General features: G+C 31.8%; 1 protein-coding gene and 1 pseudogene across 1 annotated transcript; both read right to left on the bottom strand.

The window, feature by feature from the left end:
- LOC139484299 (SWI/SNF-related matrix-associated actin-dependent regulator of chromatin subfamily A member 5-like) lies at nucleotides 1–27,756 on the bottom strand (annotated as a pseudogene).
- On the bottom strand, nucleotides 3,035–6,917 carry LOC139484300 (histone H1.2-like). The gene is made up of 3 exons (XM_071268035.1): nucleotides 6,888–6,917; nucleotides 5,007–5,159; nucleotides 3,035–3,295 (listed from the first exon to the last, which is right to left on the bottom strand). Exons 1-3 carry the CDS (start codon nucleotides 6,915–6,917, stop codon nucleotides 3,035–3,037), a joined length of 444 nt encoding a protein of 147 aa, XP_071124136.1.

The raw sequence follows: 27,756 nt of genomic DNA, 5'->3' as shown, positions 1-27,756 counted from the left end.
AAACAAGAATGTGTCCATAGTACACGGATGCCCCACTCGCACTATCATTTTCTATGTTCAGTGGACCGTGAAATTGGGGTCAAAATTATAATTTGGAATTATAATTAGAAAGATCATATTATAGGGAACATGTGTACTAAGTTTCAAGTTGATGTAACTTTAACTTCATCAAAAACTATCTTGACCAAAAACTTAAACCTGAACTTCGCACTATCATTTTCTATGTTCAGTGGACCATGAAATTGGGGTCAAAACTATAATTTGGCATTAAAATTAGAAAGATCATATCATGGGGAACATGTGTACTAAGTTTCAAGTTGATTGGACTTCAACTTCTTCAAAAACTACCTTGACCAAAAACTTTAACCTGAAGCGAACGGACGGACGGACGCACAGACGAACGGAGGCACAGACCAGAAAACATAATGCCCCTCTACTATCGTAGGTGGGGCATAAAAACATGTGCACACTGCAGTTAAATAGTAACAACATATATCACTAACATTACAGTTTACTCTCAACTGCCATCACACAAAAATAAAGAGGTTGGTTCATGCCAATATTACAAAATTAGAAAGACAGTTCAAATCCAGGCTCTTTCCCTATTGCCAACTTGCCCTCAATTTTTCAAAAAGAGTAAAAACAACCATGTGCAAAGTGTGTGCCAAATTGACTTTCACTTTATATGATTATATGTCATCAGATTGTCAGGCATATTTTATAACTGTTTCCCTTCAGTCTGGGGTAGCAGGAATTTTCGTAACAAATTCACTGAAAAGTTTTATTAAGGTTTAACTACTGGAATTTGAGGATCAACTCAATTTGAAAATAGGACATGAAAATGTATTGGTCTCAATAACAGATGTCTTCAAGGGGAATAACAATTCTTACATTGACACGTCCTTTCCCTGGAAGTGATGCTGTATTATTTATTTTGTATTATACGAAACACAAGCAATTTTCTTGATATTTTCAAAATAGTGAATTCTTCATTGATCATAAGGGACACCAAAGGAACCCAACTGGAAACATGGAATCTTAAAACAAGTTGTTCTAAAATTTATTCTTTTCTTTTTGTTTAAAAGACCTTGGTAAGTCTATTTGGCTAGATACAAGATCTTCCAGCAAAGGCCCTTATTGTTGGAAAAAAAGCAAATAATTTATACAAGCATTTCTATATAATCCAGTCATAAAACATGTACCGGTAATGCATATTTACTACAATACCATAGTCTGCATCTTTTAACAGTACATAGTTCAATATTAATTCTATAACTAAAATATTTTGGACACTATTCTGTGTACTTTTTAATGATAATATTTGATAAATTAATGTCATTTAACAGGCTTATTATCTTGCCTCAATGACTATTTGTTTATGGAAAAGTTTTAATATTAGTATACTCCTCTCAGAACTCTTTATTCCTGCCAAGTACAAAGGAATCTTAATTGGTGTTAGAAGATATGACAATGTCTGCTAGTGGCTGAGATGTGTGTATTGTCGATTTTTTAAATGCCTTCTCCTGGCTAAGTAGCTTTTCCTGAAAGAATGAAGGGAAATTTTCTGATAAATTCCTTGAACTTGTCTCAACTGTATTTTCTTGGTTTGCAAACTTCACCTTTTTGATGACTTTTTGTACTCCATAGATACCAGATTGATATTTCAAAGACAGATCATCCTTTTTTGTATTCTGCAATATACGAAATGATTGCGTTTGATTCAGCTGTACATTTTTCTTGATTATATTTATTCTCTCTACAGCAACTGATATCCTGTCTGTACATGACTTTTTATAGGATGACTCCATCAAGGAAGACCCTGCTTTTCTTTTTTGAGTACTTAATGCCCGACTAGTTGGAATAATTTGGTTGTCATCATTTCTCTCAGAAATGTTTTCAGAATTAACAGCTTCCTTTGAAGACAAAACTTTATTACTAGGTAAAAAGTTAGCATTTTGTTTTGGCAGATCATATGATCCTGTCTTAACTTCATCAGATTGTTTTAGCAGCACATATGATCCTGTCTTAACTTCATCAGATTTTCCAATTATGCATCTTTCTTGTTTCTTTTTTCCTTCATTATTTGAAGCATCTCCACTATTTGATATAAAGGAAAGGTAACTCTGGATGAAATTTCCTCGACCCTCATTACCTCCCCTTTGAATGCCAAGGTGTTGATTTTCCTTGTTTCCACTATCTACATTCTTAGGTTTGCTCATGATCTTGCCATCATTGGTCAAATAAGATGCATCACAAGTTAGTGCATTCATCTAAATATGAAAGTAAACAAATGAAATCAATACAATAACATGAAAATTGTAGTGCATATATTTTATTTTCTAATTTAAAAAAAAAATGTTTTTTTCCCACTAGAATTCTTTTTTTAATTCATTTCTATCTTAACATGAATTAAGATAGTGCTTTCATATCTTTGGCTATTTTTGTTGTTTAATTATGCAAAAAAAAAATCTTTATTTTGATTAAAACTAGAAATAAAATAACCCTGCCCTATCACTGTAGCATTGCAGAAACACAATAGGTCCACAACAACAGTTTTGAAATTTTATGGATTATGTGTGGATGATTTTTTTTTTTGTGTTTAAGTTCAATGACCTCGAAAATTCATCATTTAATTAGTGGAATTCAACATCATTACAACCCAGCTAATAAATAAATTCTTATATCTTAAAACTAAGTGAAATAAATATGCTAAATATTGTTAATTGAGGCTGTTTGGTTGTTTTCTAAAGCCTCTATAATACAATGTTGCTCAATTTGCTCTGATAAAATTTCAATTATAGTTTCCAATCTTTTACTGTTGTCCATGTATTCGTTTATCCACCTAATCTTTGACTTACACTGCTTACATCTTTCTTTGGTTGTTTTTCAGACCAATGACTTAAACTGTTCTCTGATGGAAGACTACTCTGGTATTGGCAGTCAGATTGAGATTTGGAATTATTTACCTCTGATGAATGTTTCGGTGTCCACTTAGTTTCTTTGTGTTTTGCTTTGCTTTTGGTTTTTATAGATCTTAAATTCCTATCTTAAATGAACCTGATGCTTCCCAGCCTGTGCATTGTATTAACGTTCCATTTCTCAATCCAGCATTAAGGGCCAATTTCAACTTGTTATTTTCAGATTTTCCATTAACAGCTATCTTATAATTTGCTATAATGTATTTCAGAATAGCCTGTCTTGAACATCCACCTCTGATCTTTAAACTGTTTATAGCATCTTGTATCATCTCTCTGAAAGGTGGGTGATCATATTGATCATGTTTCAGCTTCTTTACCTGAAATTAAAAAAATAATTTTAATCTTTCCGTACTGAACTGTTTTTAGTTATTCTACTAAAGGTGGTACCAAACACCTTCACTAAAATCAATTTGGCTCGTTTAATTTCCATAAAGTTTTGACAAAATATTTACTTTGATCGTTTGATAAAAATTTCAAAATTTCAAAAACCTTGAACCACACACTTTATTGTACAATTGCATTGAACATATAGCAGTTTGACTAACTAACTTTTGATCATTAAGAAGCTTAATATTTACTTAACAATAGAATGTCATTAAAACTTCCAGCTGATTTTTACAGAGTTATCTTCCTGTAGTGTTATGTACCACCTTAAACTTGATTTTTTGGTATGCTAAAACCATCCAGCCTGCAGATATCATTTTGAAACCACATTTTACATTTAAAAACTTAGGCTTTTTAACAATTGTCAATCTTACTGAAAAACTTTTTTTACACAGAATGTCATTGTTTCAATTTAATAATTGTCAAAGTCTCTAATAACTAGAGGCTCTCACCTGTATCTACTGTGATTTGGGAAATCATGTATAATAATTGAGACCAAGTTTTGTATAAAGTTTGGCCCAGCAGTTAAATAAAAGCAGGTCATTCACCCCAGCGTAGTCTGATTATAGTTACTGAAGACCCCTTTTCATTATTTAAATTAGTGTTGTGACCATTTAAAATTGTTTTTAAACAATTTTCCCATAGACTTCTATAAAGTAAACCCCTATGTTCTTTTTTAAGCCATGGTGGCCATGTTGGTTGGATGGCAGGGTCATTATATACATTGCATTATTTGCATCTATAAAAACCTTGCAATAATTTCTGAATTTGATTATCTCCCCTCAGACAACCTGTAGGACTTGGATTATATTCCCTTATGCCTATTTGTAGATAGTGACCTTCTAAGACTACTACATGAAAAGAAGATGTATAGTCAACCTGTTTAAAGAGACCACTTAAAGTCATATGAAACGAATGACCGATGAAAAATAATGTTAATCCAATTCTTGAATCAATGCATACATATATCATAAACTTCTGTGCACGCTTTTATCATTTTTTTTCGCATAAATTTCGTATAATCATCATTTTTTTCTCTCTCTGTCGGTTATTAAAGTTTGCGTTTTGAAGCCAAAGTTTAACGATTGTCAACCTTTGGAAACAATCAACAAAGAGCATAGATATTGAGCATGTGTTTATAACATGTACAATCAGATAATGGTTTATTTCAGTGACAGATCCATGCATATTGCGATTACCGGATTTTTACGAGACAGGTCACGCTAAGGTCACTTTGTATACGAAAAATATGTCGTAGAATTGCCTCCTGGAAGCAAGCAATTAAAAAAAAGTAAACTTCTTCTGAATGTGGACAAATTTAAGAAATTTTTCTCAGAAAAAAGTATTTGTACACAAGTTTAATAATGAAAACTATCCATTTTGTTATAAAAAACATATGCTTCATTTTTTTTAATTTGAGGTTTCATTTGACTCTAAGGGAGAGCAAACAAGTGGTCTCTTAAGACAGGTGATCTTTTAATAAACGGTTCAATTTATATGAAATGTACTACAGAGGGATCTACAATTGGTGGTTTTTAAGACAGGTTTTTGCTTAATACAGGTTGTCTCTTAAGCAGGTTTGACTTTATTCATATATCCAAGAATTTGAAATTTATTTGCACACTTTAAGTAGATTTTTTCAACCTGTTTTCTCTGCAACTCTGTTCTTGGTTCAATGGTGGCTGACTTGTGATTTCCCAACTCAGATAAATCAACTTGATGTTCAGGCAATACTGAATTATCATTGCAAGCATGATCCAACTGTTTCCTTGCTTGGTTGAAGTCTTGTTTATTACTCTGCAAAAATTAAATGATGCATCAGTCAACTTGGTAAGCTCCTTCAGAAGAATTGCCATTTATCAAGACAATATAAAAAAGAAGATGTGGTATGATTGCCAATGAGACAACTGTCCACAAGAGACCAAAATGACACAGACATTAACAACTATAGGTCAGTGTAGAAAGGAATCATACCATTTTGCACTTTCAAGGAAAAAATGTCTAAAGACAGATCAAATATTATTAAAGAATGTGCCTGCAACCATGTTTTCATTCCAAATTAGAACAACTGCAGAGCTTTGTAGAAGATTTAAATCTAATTTGGTCAAGAGTAAAAGGACCGTTTCATAAATTCTGCCAACTTTGCTTCTATTGATAAGTACCAGTAGTTGTAGAAAATAAAAGGAATTTCTCCACATAATTTCACTGGTAATTTAAGTGCAATCAGTTGTATATGATACCAACCCATCATTCAAGTATAGCTTAATCAAGAGGCTCTCAAAAGCCTGTAGCTCACCAAAATTAACTGTTGATTTTGAAATGATGTAAATAAAATCATAATTTATTTGAATAAGATACTTTTGATTAGATAAGATATTATAATAATATTTAAGGTAATAACAAAAAAATACAAAAGTTCCTTTAAATTAATAATTCTTGGGATATTTGAAGGCAGATAAATAATAACCTATTACGACAAAAGAGATGATTTCAGCTTTCCAATTGTGAACTTTCCATTTCTAAGTAGCAACATTCCAGCAGCACCTGCATACGGGGTATATATCTCCCAATTGATACGATATTCCTGTGCTTGCATTTCCTATCATGATTTTCTTGATAGAGGGTTGCTGCTCACAAGGAAGCTATTAAACCAAGAGTTCCAAATGGTGAAGTTGAAATCATCCCTTTGTAAATTTTACGGACGCCATCACGAGTTGGTTGACCGTTATGGAATAACCGTTTCACAAATGATATCGGATATGTTCCTTACGTCGTAACTACAATCCCCTTCCCTTTCATGAATGTGACCTACCCAATTAGACTATTTACCGTATTTGTTATCACATAAGCAACACCATGGGTGCCACATGTGGAGCAGGATCTGCTTACCCTTCCGGAGGACCTGAGATCACCCCTAGTTTTTTGGGGGGGGTTCATGTTGTTTATTTTTTAATTTTCTATGTTGTGTCATGTGTGCTGTCTTTTTCATTTTTAGCCATGGCATTGTCAGTTTATTTTAGATTTACGAGTTTGACTGTCCCTTTGGTATCTTTCGTCCCTCTTTTACACATTTTAACCAGATGTCAGATTTGCTCTAAATGCTTAGGTTTCAGAGATATAAGCCAAAACATGCATTTTACCCTTATGTTCTATTTTTAGCCATGTCTGCTATCTTGGTTGGCGATTTTGTAAAAGATAACAATAATTAATTTATGAAAAACTGACTCACTGTAAAGGGCAATACTTCCTAAAAGGGTCGATTAACAATTTTGGTCATGTTGACTAATTTGTAGATCTTAATTTGCAGAACATTATTGCTGCTTACTGTTTATTTCTATCTTTAAAAATATTTAAGATAATAACCAAAAACTGCAAAATTTCTTAAAAAATACCAATTCAGGGTCAACAACTTGTCTGTTTTGTCTAAAAATTTCCGGGCAGATAGATTTCAACCTGATAAACATTTAAACCCATGTCAAATCTGCTCTTTAGTTTCAGAGATATAAGCCAAAAACTTCATTTTACCCTAGTTCTATTTTTAGCTGTTTTGGCCATCTTATTTATAGGGGGGGGGGGGGGGGGGATCATCGTACACATTTTTTAAACTAGAAACCTTAATGAGGATAGTGGCCAAGTTTGATTAAATTTCGCCCAGTAGGGCAGGCGACTTAAAAATGTGAGGATCAAGTTTAAGGGTTCTTCAATTATACACTATTCTTGCCAAGAATGGGTAAAAAGTGAAGTACTTTCAAAAAAAAAGATGGGTGAAAATTGAAATGTTAATTGCCAACTGATGCCATATGATAGCAATATAGCTCATAACCTTTCAGACTAGGTGTGATTAAAAAGATTAATATTACTCTTGAGCGAGAAACAGAACAAATTTCTCATCCTACAGAATGACTTCATACAATTATGCAAATACTACTGGGGCGGGGGGAGTGGGAGGGGAAGGGGTTTAAAGTCTACTGCATGATATTTTTTGGTGATTCCTGTTATCCTTTTACATGTTAAGGAGAGAAAGGCAAAAACTCCAGCCATTAAAATAGTTCTAAGATATGTTTATCAAAATTATCTTACTATGTCATCAACAGGTGGATAAAACAATTCAACATATATAGTTTTGAATCTATCAATCCATGCAAGAGATCCAGGAAAATTTTCAATTCTTCTTTCTTTTGCAATATTCTTTGCATTCTCCAGCAGCAGATACTGGTTTTCAACAAGTATATTCAGCTTTGTATTTTCCTCAACATACTTCTTTAACTCAGACTCTACATCTTGAAATGTTGATCCATACTGTACATTGAAGTAGCTTTCTACTGTTTTAACACGACTTCGTATAATATGTCTTAAATATTCAGAAGAAATTCCAAAAATTCAGCAATTAGTCGTCTTGGTTGTTCCCCTTTGTGGACTTCTTCCAAAATTTCCATTTTCTTTTCCAACGATAATCTTGGTTTATGTTTAACCATTTCCTTCTGAAAGTATAACATTCAACTTGATCACAATAAAAAAATCCTTATAAAACAAGAATGTGTCCATAGTACATGGATGCCCCACTCGCACTATCATTTTCTATGTTCAGTGGACCATGAAATTGGGATCACAACTCTAAAATTAAAAAGACCATATCATAGGGAACATGTGTACCAAGTTTCAAGTTGATTTGACTTAAACTTCATCAAATACTAACTGGACCAAAAAAGTTTTATCCTGAAGCGGGACAGACAGACGAACGAACAGACCAGAAAACATAATGCCCCACAACTATCATAGATGAGGCATAAAAAAGCCTTTTGGTGGTGTGATCCAAAAAATTAAACTGTAAAATTATAATATCATTGGAGTACTATTTCACAAGCCACTAAGTTTCCAGCTATAAAGGAAAACTAAATGTTCATAAGATTATGTGTTGCTCACCAAGAATCTTTATATGGTCAATGTCAATATTTAATAGCCAAAAAAATCACAAGATGTCGCTTAGATATTTCGTGTATTATATCGAACAGTTTATACACTTTTAAAACTGACACCATTGAACTGAAGACTTTACGCTGTAAGAGTTATCTCCCCAAACACTGTTTTTCTTCTGTCCACTACTCCTTCACAACCGTAAAAGATTACCAAATTGCTCAGCACGTCTTAAGGATTAGGGTGACCATTTGGACCACAGCTATCAAGACTCAATATGAGTTATTCCCCCTTATGCATTTGATAAGTGCCTAGGGTCTTTTGATTTGAGGTCCTTGGTCCAAAAAATGAAAATAGGTCAAGGTCAAAGACAATAAATAGGAGTTTTAGGCTCCTCTTATATTGAAACTTATGCGTAAACTGATATAACTCATAAACCATACATATTCAAGTCCTAAAGGCCTTAGTTTATGACCTTGAAATTGAGGTCAATGTCAGGTTAATTGGAGGTTCTAGATTTTGAACTTTTCTTCAAATTCATATTTATACATGATAAAGCCATAGCACTCTGTGCTTTAGGTTACCAACCAAATGACTTTGAAAAAGCAAACACATATATTTAGGTACAAAATATTAAATTTAACTGGAATCACCTGAACACTGTAGTTGACTCTTCTAGTACGCTTTGGAGGTTCTATAAATGTGTCGTCCACTTTTTGTTTGTTTCTATAGTCCTCCCCCTCAAAATGATAGATATCAATCTCTGACTTATCCATGGTGAATGATCTAAGGTTCTGATCACTTACACTATCCATCTTCTCTTTTATCACTTCAGTCTGAAATCATTTTAAAGAACAAAAAATTAAGGATCGGTTTATTTTGTAAAAAACAATTTTTGATTGATTCAAGACATATTGTACTTTTAATAAAACTTTGGTTTTACAAATTTTGGATACAACCTATATGACTATATATACTTTGTTGAACACTCAAATTTGTGGATTGATATACCCATTTAATTCCTGCAAATTAAGATTTCAATGAATAATACTTAGCATAATACTGTGGATTCATTGATTTTGTTGGATACTTATCTCGTGGATTTCGTTGTTACAAGTGAACCATGAAATAAAATATTCAACGAATGACAAAACTTATATTGGCCTGTATGTAGACTTTATCAAAACCACGAACTTAAATATCCACGAACATGCAAGTTTTCCCTCATCCACGAAAATAAATGAATCCATAATACATCATTCTTTGCAGACTGAAAATGCCTTGTTTGTATACTGAAATGGAGTAATGTTGATCAATCCCAACAACAGTACAAAATTTGAAGTATTGAACCAAATCCTACATTTGTGTGGAGTTTCAAGCAAATGTATCCAAGCATACTGATTACTCATTCAGTGTACAACATGTACAATGTGCAAAAATTCAACTTAAATCTGATAGTTGAGATTCTGCAACTTTTACATGACAATCCAGAAAAACTTTCACAATGAAAAAATACATGTACTTTGATAAGTCATTCATAAATCTAACAAGAAAATCACAATAATTTTGTATGCAAGGTTAAACCCTTTATCTGGTACAATTTAGCTTGATGACAGATAAGAGATATACATCTATTAAAATTTTAAATATGTGTAAAATTTGTTATTATTACCTATGAAAACAACGATTATCATTCTTTCAATGGTCTTTTATACTGTAGGATGCTTTTCAATTTCATCTCATTGCAGTAGTTGCCCTTTGATTAGATTGTAGCTAAAAAATCATCTTGTTCAAAATACCATTGATAGCCTATAACTATTCTCAACTTTTTACTGCAGGAAACGTTTGTACCCTTTTTTTCTCCCTATGCCAAAATGATATCAATATCATCATAATAATTGTCCTTACCCGTTTCTCTCCCTTTGCCAAAATGGTATCAATATCATCATCATTGATATCAGTGTCTTTAGAAGCAGCTATTCGGCTGGCTCCATGTTTGATCATGTTCAGAACTTCTCCTTTTCCTAGTTTATTGGAGCTGTCTGATAATCTACCTACAATCATTCAATGGAATTTAATAATAAACAGCATTTTTATTCCATGGAATTTAATAACAGCGTTTTCTTTAGCTAGATTGCTGCAGAGAATGAATTTGATTCCGCAAAGCAATGGCATCAGATTCTCATTTTGAATTGTTAAACTGCTAGTTCAAAATTTTTATACTTATTCTTAAGTCATTGGAGTTCTGACATGCACATCTTACAATATAGTAAGCATGCATGCTTTAATAAATCCTTGCCAATTTAACAAATATTATTTATCCCATATTCTAATTAACTTTTGAGCTTGAACTGTAGGGTGTTGCAAGGTTAAAAAGACTTTGATCTTAAAAAAACTATTCATACAAAGAAGCCTTGGACATATGTAATATCCAAAGATAAATACAAATGTTGAAATTAAATAGCAAAGCTTAAACATGTAAATTATCCTTTTAAAATTTCAATTCACCATATTTGTGGTAAAAATGAAATGTGCATATGCTTGTGCAACTGCATACCAAAATCAATCAATGGGGATTAAATTATTTTCTTGGGTACCAATTTTTGTGGATTATAGTAAATGTCTTCCTAATTAATGGATGGGCTTATCACTTGCTCTTGATTATGGAATTATATCTCAAAATATGTTTGTAATTTAATACCTTGCTGTATAACTATATGGTCAAGTCGCAGCTTTTTCTCAGCTCTTTCAAGTATTTTCTCTTCCACTGTGTGTTCTGTAACAAAGTGTAGGACCCTGACTTGTTTGGTCTGGCCAATTCTGTGTGCCCTGTCCTGAATAAAGAATAAAAGGCTTATTATAAAAGTATCGTGCTTTTCATTTGTAATGTAAACGAAAACAGTTTGCAAGAAAAGATTTGTTTAAGCCAGAAAAAAAAGAATGAATGCGTTTTCTGCTTAGCACATTTAAGTTGTAAGTCAAACATTCCTCAACAGCAAGCATGTGTCTGACAGAAAGTAAATTTATCCCCTTTGACAATTCGCCGTTTCAGAATGTAATGCATTCTGGGTAATATTTTGAAAAGCGTACACCAAAACGTTGTGATTGGTTAAAAATGTCATAAACAATGGAAATTGAGCCAATGACGTTGACGTTATTTTCATTTTGGGGTACAAACAATGAAATTACCCATGATGCTTTAGATTTTGAAACGGCCAATCTATCATATGGAAATCTGCAAACAGGAAGTAGGTGTCTGATATATTCAAAAAGCTCACATGTTACAACTCATCACATTTTCCATCATGGGGCCATACCTTCCAAATTATGAAAGAAAAAAATCAGCACAAGGTCATTTTCAGCTTGGGATTCTATGGTTGGATGAGTTTATTTCTTGAAAAGTTAAATGAAACAATTTAAATTGTTTTTTTTAAGTGACTTATTTAATTACAAATAAAATCTCTGACTTTCTATTTGAAGAAATCATTCAAAACTTACCATGGCTTGTAAATCCACCTGTGGATTAAAATCAGAATCATAAATAATGACGACATCTGCTGTTGCTAAATTTATTCCCAATCCACCAGCTCGGGTACTCAACATAAAGATGAACTTTTCACTACCAGGTGAATTAAATTCGTTGATCGAGACCTAAAATAAAAGCCATTTTGGATTAATTATCTTTTTTGTCAAAACATTGGTCTGACTTATTTGAATTTTGCTCTTATTTCTTGCTTGAAGTCCTGCATGCAAATTTAAATTTTGGAGTACAAGTCCGTGGATTAGATAACCCTAAATACAGTTTGCATGACAACTTAAATATATAAGTTTTCAGCCCAACAGGAAGTAGAGCACCAAAGGAGCTAAAAACATATTACAATCTGCATAGTTAGATGAGGCTGGATGGTTTATTAAAGAGACTTGACTTGTAGTTGCTGAGAAAAATGTGGAAGGATTAATGTGGAATGGATAAGCTGACAGACAGGCAAACAGAGTTAAACCAGTAAACTTTCCATGACAGTGACAATGTTAGGATTTGGCCATACTTTTTCTAATGACCAAAATTGCAAAGGAGTAGGTCCAGTAAGACCCCTTTTTGGCCCCAAAATTAAGCAGTTTTACAAAATTGTTAAAACTGCAAAATTTTAGTTATTTATTGGATAGTAGAATGCTTCTGCTACATTAATATGGACTGTTTTTGACATCACAATCCACATATATCGGGTACTAGCGCCATTAAGTCATGCTAAATTACTGAAATCTTCACAATTCTAGCATTTTAGTCAAATTTTACACGGTTTCCGTGTAAAACAAAAGTGGCCGCATTCGTGTTCATCCTTAATACTAAAATGTAAGTTGTATTTGATGATAATACATAACATATATAAAGGTTGAGGATGAACACGGATGCGGCCACTTTCATTTTTGACAAAAAACATCCGAAAAGTGACATTTTTCGGCTTATTTGGTAGATTTTTTTCATATTTGAGCTTGAATCGGATCGTTTTTAATGCCTAATCAGTTAAAATCTTTCTCATAAACTAATTGAATCAAATGAAATAGACACTTAAGTGTTTAAAAAGTGGTCAAAATCTTTTGTCAGATGAACCTGAAATTTGAGGCCAAAATCGGTCCTTACCGGACCTACTCCTTTACTGCAACAAACTACAAAATTAGGCCAATGCAAACAAATCCAGGTATTTAACCATTCTACACTCACTGTTCTTTCTGCATGTGAAGTTTTCCCATCAAGTCTACAAAACTGGTATCCTTGCCAGAACAAGTAATCTTCTAGAATGTCTAGTACCCGTGTCATCTGACTGAAGATCAAAACTCTAGAACCTAAAAATATATGCTAAAATATATATAGATAAATATGCTGTCACTCAATTATGAACCAAATACATGACCAGTTCTACTTTTGCAAAATGACATTTCAATTTTCCTGAAATGGTCGTGTCTTTAAGGCACATATGATGACCACCCCTACAGCAATTTTCATTGTTTTTTGTCTTTGTTTGTATGGTATATTTTCTCCAAGGAGTAAATTTGGTGTTTAGTGTACATTGTCTGTTGTTTTTTCAAATGTTTTTGGTAAATATGTGAAATGAAGTTTTTAAATATCCCTCAAACACAATTGGTCAAAAGTTCTTAAAATTGAGAACTAACCATTACTGAATTCAATTCCAGAAACAGGACTTCAAGTAGAACTATACACATATACTTGAGTCTCTTCAAAATTAGGCAATGTTTTATCTCTATGTGATACTTAAATTAAGCAACCTACCCCGACTCTTTAATTTTGGTAGCAGTTTATGTAGGACTGACATCTTTCCACAGTTTAACACAAGATGCATACCAGTTGTATACGGTGGACCTACAATAATTATTCTTACAAAACTAGATCATGAATAAATGCACATCTAATTGACATGTGTACATTTTCTTTCCTTGAATATATCCCAATACAAACATTGTGCCCATTTTCTTCAATTGTGCATTTTAATACTGAAAATGATTAGAATTTTTCTGGTAAAATGTAGAATTCTAGAGCTGTCCTAATTCTTAAAATTAGAAATTCAGTTGCTTTAGATCAGTTAATCATCTTTTCATAATTTTCACCAATTTTTCTGTAGTGTTGTTTAAGTCCTTGTATGTTGAAAAAATAAGCAATATAAAATTTCATATACCCAAAAGACTTTATAGTTACTTTTTGTCTTCCAAACGGTTATACCATAGATGCCAACCCCCTTTTGACACAATCAGTAACAAACTATCAAATTTTCCGTATTTTTGAAAAGTTTTCAGTAATCATTCATAAACGTGCATTTACCAATAAAAATTACTGACGAGTGGTTGCAAAGTGATGTACACTAAAATTTGTCATTTAACATGTTGTCTGTAGTATGTATTCCATTCATTAATTGTTCAGATGTTCTCGACTCAAACATTTTTGTTTTGTCAATGAGAAGTAGAGAAAGGGGGAAAGCTACTTAATAAAATGCAAGTTTGCCTCTTCAGAAGTCAGTTAGTTACTCAACAATAGGTTAATAACTCCCGAGAAACCGGCAGCATTACATTGGCGTTTCCTAAATACTGGACCAGGACGGAAAAGTAATGATAAAAATCCGCGTTTTACAAAATTGAACGTCAATGATTGGGAATCCGTAACTATTCGACTTTGACCGTAATAGCGTAGTTTTTATCGCAAAATCGGAAAAACTACGGAAAAATCGTAATGGTTGGCATCTATGTTATACCAGCTTATCTACGATTATATCTAATTTGGATTTTCAAAATTTGTGACTTTAAACTACACTGAAAAACAGCACTTTAAAACATTTAGCTCAGTTTTAGAATATTTAATATTTTTCAAGTTCCGTTATCAATAATTATGTATGATACAATAAAGTCCTTGATTTTTCTACATTATATCAATTTTAAGTAAGGGCTATTCCAGTAAAAATTATCCAGGGGGGGTGGAACGCCACTTATTTTTTGACCCCCCACCTATGGAAAAGATTAAAAAAATACACCCCCACCTAGAACATGTATTTTCTTCCAAGACCCCCTACCTAGAGAGAAAAAATAAAAGTTAGCTAGTTTTTTAAAGTATACAAAAATGTTGCATCCTGTCAAATAAATGTAAAATTTGTTGGTTTATCTATTTCAGTGCATCCAAAAAGGGGGGGGGCCTGGCCCCTCCCCTAAATCCGCCTCTGGTCTCAATGGCAATCATACCACATCTTCTTTTTTATACTAGCTATGTTGCTATTAAAATATAAAATGAAACATGTAACAATGTTATGGAGCAGCAGACGACAGATGCAACATGACGGCAATAGCTCACAGTGACCAAAAAAGGGGGGTGCGATTTTAATTATGGCCCATTTTATTTTTAAAACTATCAATAACATTTTCAGGTACGACATATTCTTCAGGTGGGGAAACTGGTTGGCACCAACCATTTGATGTTTCAGAGTTTAGTTTGAGCCATAAAATATTTTTGGTAGGCACAATGTAATTCTTTTTTTATTTTTTGTATTTCTTTTTTTTTTTCAATAGGCAAATGTTGAGGAAGATGATATACTCTCCTGTGTAACAAGGCCATATTTTTCCGAAAAAATTAGGCCATTTTTTCCTTCAATACCACCCACGCAACATGAACAATAAAAATCTAATTGTCTGTGCCAAATATAAATATTTTTTTATGGACCGCATAGTTTGGATGTCACCCACACATATTTTTTTGTGGGGAGACGGTATACAAGGGAGAGAGAGGGTACTTGAAGTTGTTATAAACTGTATGCAATAAAATATTATTTGGGACAAAGATTGCAAAGAATTGGCCAGTCCACCTTATTAAGGACATATTCTTTGCAAGGAAAGAGATTTTTTAAGTACAGCAAATTCTGCCATTTCAATTTCAATTAATATACAATAACTTCTTTCAACTGCAACAATATTTAAGTTAACCTTTATTTACAATGTTTAAACTGGTACTGTTGCCTTGTTCATGTTCATGTTGGTTTTTTTTACATTAAATTTGGGTCTTCGTTGATACCATACTTATTCCAGACGTTCCGTATCAGAGGACATTTCAGGCAATTCCTCTGCACTTCTTGTATCATTATATCTTCATCACGGTGACAAGAATAACAGTATAGAGTACCATTAATTCATAGAACAAAACAACAAATCGCTGAAGAAGTCATGTTTACAAAATGTCAAAATGAGCCAAAGACCAAAAAATGACAAGGACAGTTAAGCGTCTTTTATTGAGACAAAAACTATATTCCTAAAAAGTCTTTGGGGTTCTTCAATCGAAATAATAGCAAGCTAAACTAAATGAGATTATTCTAAGGGCTAAATCTCGTCTGTACTATCCAAATTTAACAAATTTAAAGTTGTTTATAAAATCAAAGTGATGGAAATCACTCATGGAAAGATTAGAAGAGTAGTTTGAATTATCTAGTAAATGTTACCAACTATCCTTGTAAAACATAAATCTGGACCAACAGCTTAAAACTTCAAAGTGTCAACCAAAAAAAAAAGAAAAATGTTGTTTTGGGGCATTTTGTCAGTTGAAACAGAGGTTATATGGCATTGAAGATTAAAAGTTTTACAGTGCCTTTTGATCAATTTTTAAAGTATTTTTCAACACAGGGCATTGAAAATGTACCTTTTCAATGTAAACCAATTAAAAAACTTATCTTATTGAAATGTGGATTCTTTCTTGATTGCAAAAATATATATTCACTTCTAACAAAATTCAAATGACTAAAATAGACATAATAATTGATTGGAAATAAACTAATAAACAATGGTTTGTTATAATTAAAAGTTTTAAATTTTTTATTCTGTTTCAGATAATAAAAAAAGTGTACTAATTTGATTGTTGATTAATTACAGATGATTATTGGAAATTTATCAAGTAAATTATAGGCCTTACTTGAATACCTTTTATTTATTCATATTTATATTCATATTTAATTTTTTTAAGATCTTGTTAATCCATTAATCATTTATCTTTTAGATATAATTTACAGAATCACTTTATGTAATGTAGATCAAAAGTAATTGGCAATAAATAAATCTATCATCCTTATAAATATCAAACATCTAATATACACATTTGTATATTCAATTATGAGGTCAAATACTTGTGTATTAAGAATTATATGTACATTGATTGGTCTGTAGAATTATGTAAGACTGAGGTTGATAAGTAATGTGGTCAATTTGATTGGCAGTTTAGGAGGTGGGGCATTGTAATTAAAGGTCCACCTTGTCTCTGATTGTTTAGTGATAATGACAGTTGTCAATCATACTAGTTGAATCAATACCCAGTTACCTAATCAAAATGTTTTTTAAAAAGCCTGCACATCAACACACCTTAATGACATACATTCTTGAATGAACTGCTCCAATAATATACCCAGTTTTTTCAGTGTATATGTGTATTATGTGCAAATACATGAGAACTATAGGGAACTATATTTCAGTGTGAATACATTTAGTAACAGTAGCTAACCTGTCCTGTTGTTAGGGAGGTCGGTGCCTAAGTAAAGATTTAGAACAAGTTCTAATCTTTCCAAAAAATATATAACATGAATGATGGTTAATTACGTTTTTCGGGTTATCAGTTAGACCGCATGGTTTTATTATTACACTAGGAAAACACCCGAGACGTGAAATCGCATGGTTCTATTATCATAGGTAAACATCCGAGACGTCCCAAAAATATATAGGTGCTCCTATTATTGGAGGAACATTACACAGTTGTGTACACACACATGGCGGCATGGAACACGATCGGAAATTCATTTGACGATATCTAAACGTTTCGAAACGAAGTGAAAAGTATCGTGCGCCACGTGGGCGCTTACATTTGTCACTGTATGCGCCATTTCTTGTCAATATGCGCTATAGGCTCAAGGGGCACGTCCTTCCCGATCACTGGTTTGACAAGAACACAAACGGACGCTTAAAATTAGTGGTCTGCCAACTTTATTTGCAGTCGGATGACCTTTTCAGAGAATCTTCCTTCATGACAGGGGGAACAATATGTTTAACCTATCATTCAGAAACCCCCCACCAACAGAAATGAATTTAAATCGGGACCACCACCCTCCAGAATACAATTATGTTGATAACCCCCTACCTATGGAAAAAAATATCGTCTGCGTTCCGCCCCATCTAGGTAAATTTTACTGGAATAGCCCTAATTTCCAGGATCCATGTAAATAGATTAATTTATATTTTACCCTGTTCAGCTCCAGCGAACAAGTAAGGATGATTACAACATTTCCTCAGTTGCATCAACACTTTGAGTAATCTCATCTTATCCACATCACCAGTTCCATTATTAACTATATCTATGTCTTTCATCAATATGTTTGTGTACCTATAAGTTTCAGAATATCAATTTGTTGATCAGACTTTTCTATCAAACAACTTATTCATGAACATCACTTTGAACTGGGGATTTTTAGATCTTCTTGGGATAACTATCTTAATATTTCTAATCTTGATTTTTTTTTACTTTCTGGAATTGGCTGTATAGATATATAGACAAATATTTCTTTTGATATACACATTCAAAATTACATCTGCAATAAAATCTAATTTTTCCAAAATGCGCATGTTTCTTTTTTTTTTTTGGTCTGTATTTTTTTATTCTCAAATAACATACCATTCTCTTTGCATGCTACTTAATCCAACAAATATTTTTTTCTCCTTTTTAGGCAAAAGCTGTTTCTCAACATCTGATTTGATTATCTTCTCAAAAGGAATGGTCTTAAAATCTGTATTACAAGAAATATTATAGATAGAATAAATACAATTTATGGGATACATAAGAAATCTGGGAAACCTTAAATGTAAATAAATATGATCTTCAATGTATCATATATACACAATTTTTCATCAGTAATGGCTCACAAGTATTATCAGGAATTTTCTCAAATTTAAACATACAATCCAATTTCAGTAAAAGAATGACTTACATCATGAAGACGTTTAATCAATTCTTCGTCACTCAAGCTATTTGTAGTGGAAAACCAAGCATCGAAGTCCTACAAAATAAATACAGATCTTTATAAAAAAATGTTGCTGAAAATTTAGAAGATTTCGAAATGCATTAAGTCGCGGGACTAAATCATTTATATAGGATTTCTTTATATTTTTCTATAAATGAACTTTATCTTATAGTTAATAGAAAAATAAAATAAAAAAATGGGGTCACCGTTCATTTGCGCTCATAATCTGCCTTCGAAAGAAGCATACATCTTTGTAAAAAGGTTAATTTTCTGTTGAACTAATAGGAGAAATAAAGGTAATATCGAAATAAAAAAAGAAATTTATTACAGAAATCGCTCAAATTTTACAATAATTTAGTTTTAGTACAGCATATATCGAAATTATATTAAAAAATATAGGTCACCAATGAGTTAAAAGAGATATTTCAATTTTAAAGCCAAAACATGGCATTTTTCCACCAAAGGGAGATAATTTGGAACTTTTTCAATGATGTTTACATCTTAAAAGTCATCTGGGGCCAACACGAATTAATTGTTTTGAATGTTTTTGTACCATATGATAAAGTAACAACTACAAAAGGTAATAAATAAAATTTGTAATGAAAAACAAATGTTTATTTTTTTTCTGAAATTTTTATACTCTCGAGCCTCCTTAATGCGAAAATGTTTTTTTAACAGGAGCTATATAATTATGGATAAAGCTCATGAGGTTTGATAAGATTCCTATCCTACTTTATAGACTAAGAGTCAATATTTTCTCCACATACAGTTTACCTACAGTAGAGACTTACTTATGGGTAACAATCTTGACTGGATATAAAGCCCTCTCATGGTCATTCAGTCATAGATGAAGACCATGACTGCCAATTTAAAATCTAATAAGTTCTTTCTTGACCCGCATGTTTAAAAAGTTGTGATGCTACAAAATTGTATGTCCCTAGCACAACAAATATAAGATCTTGGCTACATGCAAAGTACCCTAAATCATTAAATGAGTATATTTACCGGTAGTAACCAAAATAAACAGCCCTATAGACTGTGTTGTGTGTGTGGGTTTTTTTGTTTTTTTTTTAATTTGTGTGTTGAGTTAGTCTAATGTGTATGTTTTGCTAAATGTATTATTTTCTAAAGTATAATAAAACTAAACCCATAGAAAAATTGAACCTGGTCGAACATTGAATTTCATGGTTCACCTATACCACCAAATTATTTAAAATTGGGGTCACTCAAAGGGGTTGTCATTAGGGGGTTCCAATCCTGGATCCCGCTTACTGTTTTGTCAGATTCCCGTTTCCCGCTTACACTATGTACTTAAGCAATTCTCATTTTTTTGTCATTTCCCAGGGTTCCGCTAGACTTAATTTCCCGTTTTCACGACACAATAATTTGACTTTCACGTGTCACACATACAAAAAAATCGGCAATCCCACGTCACGCTTAGACCCAAATGAGACCCACCTCAAATTATATAACAACCACAGTATATTTAAAGTACTTAAAGATACCTAAATGAACTGTAAAAAAGACTGTGAATATTGAATTTACGTATAACCTGAAATTATCATCATTAATTTAACCCAAATCAAGGGGAACAATTCTGCAACATCATGCAAAGGAATATAATCAATAAATACCCCAGCTGAATGAAAAACATCAGGTAATAGGAAATTCAGCAAATTGAATGCCCATAACTCATGCAAATTATTCTGTAATGGGGTTCCAGTCAGCAACAATCTGTTGGTTGAAGCTATGCTTCGAACAATCTCTGATAGCTGAAAATACACAACACTGTTAATATTGGGCATTATGTATTACTTTTATTGCAATGTTGTTAATAGAACTTAAACACTTAAAAATTTTTAAGGGTTCCATGGAACCCAGTGTCTCGCCTACTTTTAATTGCTGTTAATCACACTCAACAAAATGATGAAAAAAATTAATAAAAATATTCCTCTCTATACTATTATATATCTTTTGATTGTCAGAAGCTTTTGTCCAATTTTTGTAAAAATCCAGGATAGTTTAAGAATCTTAAAAATGTTTTAAAAACTTTAACTGCAGACTGTATGAAATGTTAAATGGAAGAAATAATAAGTCCATTTATAAGTAAAATACAGGAAAATTAGATTTTTTTCCCCAAAATTTACTTCTGGATACTATCTTGTGATTAGAAACATGCTTCTGTCCATGTTTGGTAAAAATCCAGGATAGTTTAAGAAAGTTATAATTTGACCATACTTTTTGGACCTTTTGGATTATAGCTCTTCATCCTTTATATAAGCTTTGGATTTCAAATATTTTGGCCACGAGCATCACTGAAGAGACATGTTTTGTCGAAATGCGCATCTGGTGCAACAAAATTGGTACCGTTGATTTTATTATAAAAATTATAAAAACTTTAACCACAGAGTGAAAGTAATGTTTCCTGGCAGAAAAAAACTAAGTCCATTTATAAGTAAAATACGGAAAAAGAAAGTAATTAAAATTTCAAAAACTTTAACCAGAGTGAATATTTGTGGACGCCACCGCCGACACCTATGCCAACGGAATGTAGGATCGCTATGTCTTGCTTTTTTGACTAAAGTTGAAGGCTATGTATTCAAACTCTGGAAATTTTGTTAAACAACAACGACTCTGGCATGATGGACACACAAGTTAAGTCAGAATTTCCTTTTACAATCAATAATAATTTCTAATTGGTCTCTCACAAAAAAATTTGAATGTTGATTTCCACTCAATTTTATCAGACTGCATGACATCTTTTAGTTTTCCAGGGTTTTTTCTTTCTTTTCAAGCAATAAGGATTTCGTGTTTGTACGTTTTATTAAAATGTTCAGCCATATAAAATCTGTTTCTCTGTATAACTTCATATTTGTAATTCAAAATCAGAGGTAGACTAGTTTAAGATCAAAGACATTTCAAGATATTGTCATTCTTGATAAGGACGACCTTATTCATACTTAAAACTTAGATATTCCAAGACCAATCTGACCACAATAATATACCTTGGATTTTTCATTCTTTATCCTGTGGGCCTCATCAATAATGAGGTATTTCCACTTAATCTTCTTCAATTCTGTTTTCTCAAGGAGACAAAGTTCATAAGATGTCAGACAGATATCCCATTCTGTTGTCTTCATGACTTTCTTTATCATTTCTTTCTGTAAAATTGTTAACTGTAATCATTTATTATTTTTTACAAAAAATATTGTATTAGTTTCTATAGACAGAACACAAATATTGATTCCCAATTTAAAATTCAACATATCTCAACTGACATATCAGTTTTGAAAAGGGGGAAGGAGTTACACAAGGCAGAAATGTTGCCCTACAACATTTAACAGTGACCTATCAAACACCCAAACATAATTTAACATATATTATAATTGTTCTTTTGCTTGCAAAATGAATGACCCCCATAAACACTGGACAGCACATTAAATACAGATATTCAATATTTTTGCCAAAATACAGTTGTTGTAAATGATAATTTATTCCATCAAAATATCCAAGTCAAAGTGAACTGCAGTTCTTTAGCAGTTAATTAGCATTCACAGTTCCCACTTGACAGTAGTTATTTGGCAGTTTATTAGCATTCACAGTTACCAAATATAAGGCAATGATTAATTTGCATAAAGGCATTCCAATAGCATTCCATAGCTGTTTCTTAGCAGTTTATTTAGCCTTCACAGTTCTTTGGCAGTTATTTTTAACGAAAAATTTAAATGAGATCTGAATATTCATGAGAACTGCTATAATAACAGCTATCAAATAATGAATATTCATGAGAACTGCTATAATAACAGCTGTCAATAATGAATATTCATGCCAACTGCTAAGTTTTACATCCTAATATGGTTTTATAAACTGCTAATAACTGCTGTGGAATGCTATCAGATCTGCCAAAAGTTGCAATAGTAATACAAAGGCGACACATGAATACTGGTAATCAATATACAGTGTACAAGATATGAAAGCAAATATTATTAAAATTCTAATATTTTACTGTAAGTCTTATGTGAAATTTCAAAAAGTTGTACTTAAACTTATATTTGTAATTAGAGCAGTAACTATACAATCTAATAACAGACTTAATTTTAAGGGAATGTAAAAAAAAAAAGAGTAGCACTTACTTTAGCTGGTCTTAGACCCTTTAATAATTATATAAGTGGCTGTAATGATATAGGAACAATTAAAAATGCACTTTAATTATCAAAACTTTTAAAAAAGCAACTTATTTAAGAGCTATTACTGCTAAGAGGCTTATCACTACCTTGACTAAGTGATTTTCAAATAAGAAGTTATTTCATTGTTTTCATTATTTTATTACCAAACATGCCAAATGTACTGTTTTTATTCTATTAAATGTGGACCAAAAGACAACAGTTAGATCCTCTTTCTCTTTTGGAATTTTAAACAAATAAATTCTTGATACATGTAATATATATTATGTTTCTTTTTTCTGAAACAAACTAAAGTAAAATTATATATTATAAATTAATTTCATTAAATTGATTGTTTGGACAATTTTAACCAATCAGCTATTTGCAGTCTAGGTTTACCTATGAATTCCCTCCCCCTTTTTTCAACTCTCGAATATGATTAGATTTGTTTTTTTAACAAAATAATAGATTAAAATAATCATATCTATTTTTTTCAAATAACATCTTGAACTGTAAGTATATATATGCTAGTATTCTAATACAATCCTGTCAACATCAGATATTCTATTTAAGTAAACAACTATCCCCCCTTTTTGTGGGCTTTCTGTATGATTTCTGTTTCCCCCAACAAAGTTATGTCAGAATATACACAAGCATTAAATGTAACTTTCAACTTACTGTACTGCAGGTGTGTAAAAGTATTCAATTCATCCAAAATTAAGCTTATAAATGACAAAAATACAGTTTTTCACTAGCAAGTATTTCCACACAACATGGAGCCAAAATGCACATTTGAAAATGATCAAATTATCTTCAAATAAATGTTTAACTTCAAGCTGAAAACATAGCCAGATCCAAGCATTTTTATAACAAAGATTAATAGGTCAACTGCTATCGAACTGCTGTCATAACTTTTGTCCTGACTGCTAAGAGGAATGCTAAGATGAATGCTAAGACGAATGCTAAGTCGAATGCTAAGATGAATGCTAAGACGAATGCTAAGCCGAATGCTAAGAAATGGTGAAATGTGGCAGTTTTTCAAACTGCTATTAGATTGAATGCTTAGAACAGCTAAAGGACTGCTAAAAATATGAAGAACTGGCAAATAACAGCTAAAAAACAGCTAATAATAGCAGTTCAGTTTGACTTGGGAATTAATTGTCTCCAGTCTAATCAGTCAAACTTTATCCATTTAAATATTATAAATAGCTAACTTCAAATTTATAAGCAATATATATAAATTTGGATTTTTTTTTAATGACAACACAATATCTGTAGGGCTATTATTTTACATGAATATGCATCAATAGGACAGGTCGACAGCAGGTCATGCATTTGATTTTAGTGGACTTTTGCCAAATGGTAGCTAATCTTTAAAAGAATGACTGTAACAAGTAAAATATTCAAAAACAAATAAGTCACCAGTATTTGCTTTTGGATATTTACTGTAGTTGCAGTAATTCTGAAGGCTATTTTGCATGTTGCAATGCCGGCCCACAACCACAATGAGCTGCTGTAGAAAAAAAACCCAGATTTTAAATAAATGTACCCTTTCCTCTTTGTAACCAGTCAGACAAAAGATTTTCAATGATGGACACCATCTTTTGAATTCTGCTTTCCATGTGTCCATAGTTGACTTCGGACAAATGACCAGATGAGGTTCAGAAATATTCATATAGTGCTTCATGTATCCAAGTAGAGATATTGTCTGCAGTGTCTTTCCTAGTCCCTGAAAGAAAATAGATAATCTTCTAAATCAACAGCTAGAATATGTAAACATCCACTTTCAAATTGGACATTTGGAATTTCCCCTTTATCTATTGTAGCTTTGCTGCTGCAAAAATATCACAATAGAACAAAACTGAATATCAAATACGTTTGATTTATCAAAATAAAAGAACAAGAAGTCTTGTGCTTTCAAAAGAGATTACTACTTAGACCTCATACTTATATCTTTATCATGTGCAGAATATTTTTGTATATTTTAGGATTCAAGTTGCAATATTGGCGGGACTTAAACCAAAATCCAGCTGTCCCCAAGCTACTCATTATTTTATTATTAAATGAAGGGGGAAAAATCTTTTTCTCGATTTGGAGGTATAGTAATACGGATCAAAGTACTGAAGTACTGACCATCAGATGACCACAAATTCTTGCATGTGGATGGTCAAAAGCACTTGTCTCAGAAAAAAATATCACATATCTCTTTACCTGAGACAAGTTCATGTTTCGATGATAAATAAATGATAGGAAATTCAACTTCACCGTAATAACTGTTATATTGTAGTGATACAAATCACTATACATACACTGCATGGTGGACACTTTTCTGTAAAACTTTGATTTTTCTAAAAATTACATACGAGTTGCAATTCATATTTTCCAGCAAAAACCAATTACAGAGTAACCTGTCCTTGCTGGTATTGTGGCAAAGCGTTCTCCCGCATGCTTTAACACAATTTTTCGGTACGTGTGCATTGATATTATCAATGATTTTTTACTTATAACTACAACACATTTTCATATTATTAATTTATGTTGTAAACAATAATATTTTTATCAGTATTCATTGAAGAGATGTATTTATATCAAATGATAAGGAATGTTATTTTGCACTCGTTAATGTGTGCGTATTTTTCATGTTTATAGATGGGTTATAAACCCAAAACTAATTTACATAATGGAAATCTGGGTGATAGCAATACATCAGAATGACCTCAAGGTCATTGCGATGTAATAAAAGGTTGTCAATGTTCTTCAGAATTTAGCCTTTATTTCATGAATAATTTACAGTATATTAATAGTTTAAAGTTTAATGACTTGTTATCTTTTGATTCAGGTTTTGCTAAAGCACATGGGAACCAACAATTCCCTAATAACATATATTTATACAATTTCTCCAATTATCATTCCCATTAAAGATAATTTCGTACCATTTCATCAGCCAATATTCCGTTTATATCATTTCTATTCAAGGATATCATCCAGTTCAATCCTCTAAGCTGGTAATCTCTCATTTCTCCACCCTCTATAACTAGAAAATAATGTTAAAATAACTAGTAAACAAGTTTCCTTTTTAATATAATGAATAACTATTGAAATATCTAGTGTCATTTGCATTTCTACTATGTCTTGTGTTCTTTTAAGGACAAATTCACATAGTTCTTATAGTTCATACCTCAATAATTCAATCTCAAAGGCAAAAAAAAAGAAGGTTAAAATGATAATAGCTTTCATCTCAACTTTTATAGGTTGTGATATTTAATTTTTGTACAATTTTTATCATGTCTAGTTTCAAAATTAATAGACCTTGCTATTTGTTTATGTGTTACATATTTGTTTGTCATTCATTTTTTGTACATAAATAAGGCCGTTAGTTTTCTTCGTTTGAATTGTTGTACATTGTCATTTCGGGGCCTTATATAGCTGACTATGCGGTGTGGGCTTTGCTCATTGGTGAAGGCTGTATGGTGACCTATAGTTGTAAATTTCTGAGTCATGTTGGTCTATTGTGGAGAGTTGTCTCATTGGCAATCATACCACATCTTCTTTTTTATATATATACTTGCTAGTTATAGACATTTTAAATTTTAAATTTGAACTTTTCACTTGTATTCTGTTCGATATTAAAGTGGATTTATAACTTACATGATGGAGTTTTTTCAAATCTAATTGGTGTGTCACTTTCTTGTACATTAAGCAGTTCTTTGTCTTCTTCTTTTTCAGCACCACAATGGTGATTTCTAAAAATATACATGTATTAAGATATTTCAAGGCTACAATGGTATACTTAACAGTTGCACAATTTATTTACTTTAAGTTTTATTATAAACATCATATCAAAGACTTGAGTTGTTGAATATCAAAATATAATAAATTAAATCATTTTAATTCTAACACAGCATCGAAACTGATGGACAAAATTCTAAATCCTTGAAATGAACCAAGCTTCAAACACCTGGTTACATATAATTGCTATGAAATACAAATTAAATCTAACAGAAATCAAAAATATAAAAACCTTTCTTTTCTATCTTTTTTTGATTGTTTTTCATTTTTTCCAATGACCTTCGATATCTTCAATGGACATGATGGCAGCTTGCTTTTTCCAGTGTCAATTCCTGTTTGTATAAAGTGGGAAAAAACCTCGCTCTGTATAAGAAGGAATTCAAATCTCTTCTTTCTATCTGTTCCCTGTAAAAGAATAAAATGTGAATCAATCTTCAATACATGTATACAATGCAAGACATTTAAATTTACATAAGAATCAATCTTAAATACATTATACAATGCAAGACATGTGATACCCTTAACATTTCATTCTTTCAAAACATCTGCATGCTACAGCCAAGGAAAACCCAAATATTACTCATTCCTACTGTATGTTACACAATGCGGTGGGATATATACATGATATATAGTGACTGAGAACATATAAAGAAAATTCACTTCTGAAAAATTTGAGAAAATCAAAGAATAAAACAATGTTGATGACGATACAATTCATAATTTATTCTGTTAATTCTAACACCATTTCATTTTTAATAATTCCTTTGAATATTTCCCCCTGAACTTCTCTAATCTCAGACAGTGTGACAGAGTTGTCAAGCCACAACTGGAGATTAGGAAATTTTCAGCTGGAGTTTGGGCCTCATAACTGGAGATTTTTTATCTACATTTTTTTCAACGTACACAATGTGTTTTTTTTGTGTTTAAACTGCATATTTTTCCTTTTTTGGTTGATGATTCTACACCTTTAAACACCTCCATAGCCAT

Source organism: Mytilus edulis, chromosome 8 (genome assembly GCF_963676685.1).
Source record: "Mytilus edulis chromosome 8, xbMytEdul2.2, whole genome shotgun sequence".
NCBI classification, from domain to species: domain Eukaryota; kingdom Metazoa; phylum Mollusca; class Bivalvia; order Mytilida; family Mytilidae; genus Mytilus; species Mytilus edulis.
The sequence above is the reverse complement of the archived record's forward strand: the minus strand, read 5'-3'. Positions and strand labels throughout refer to the sequence as shown.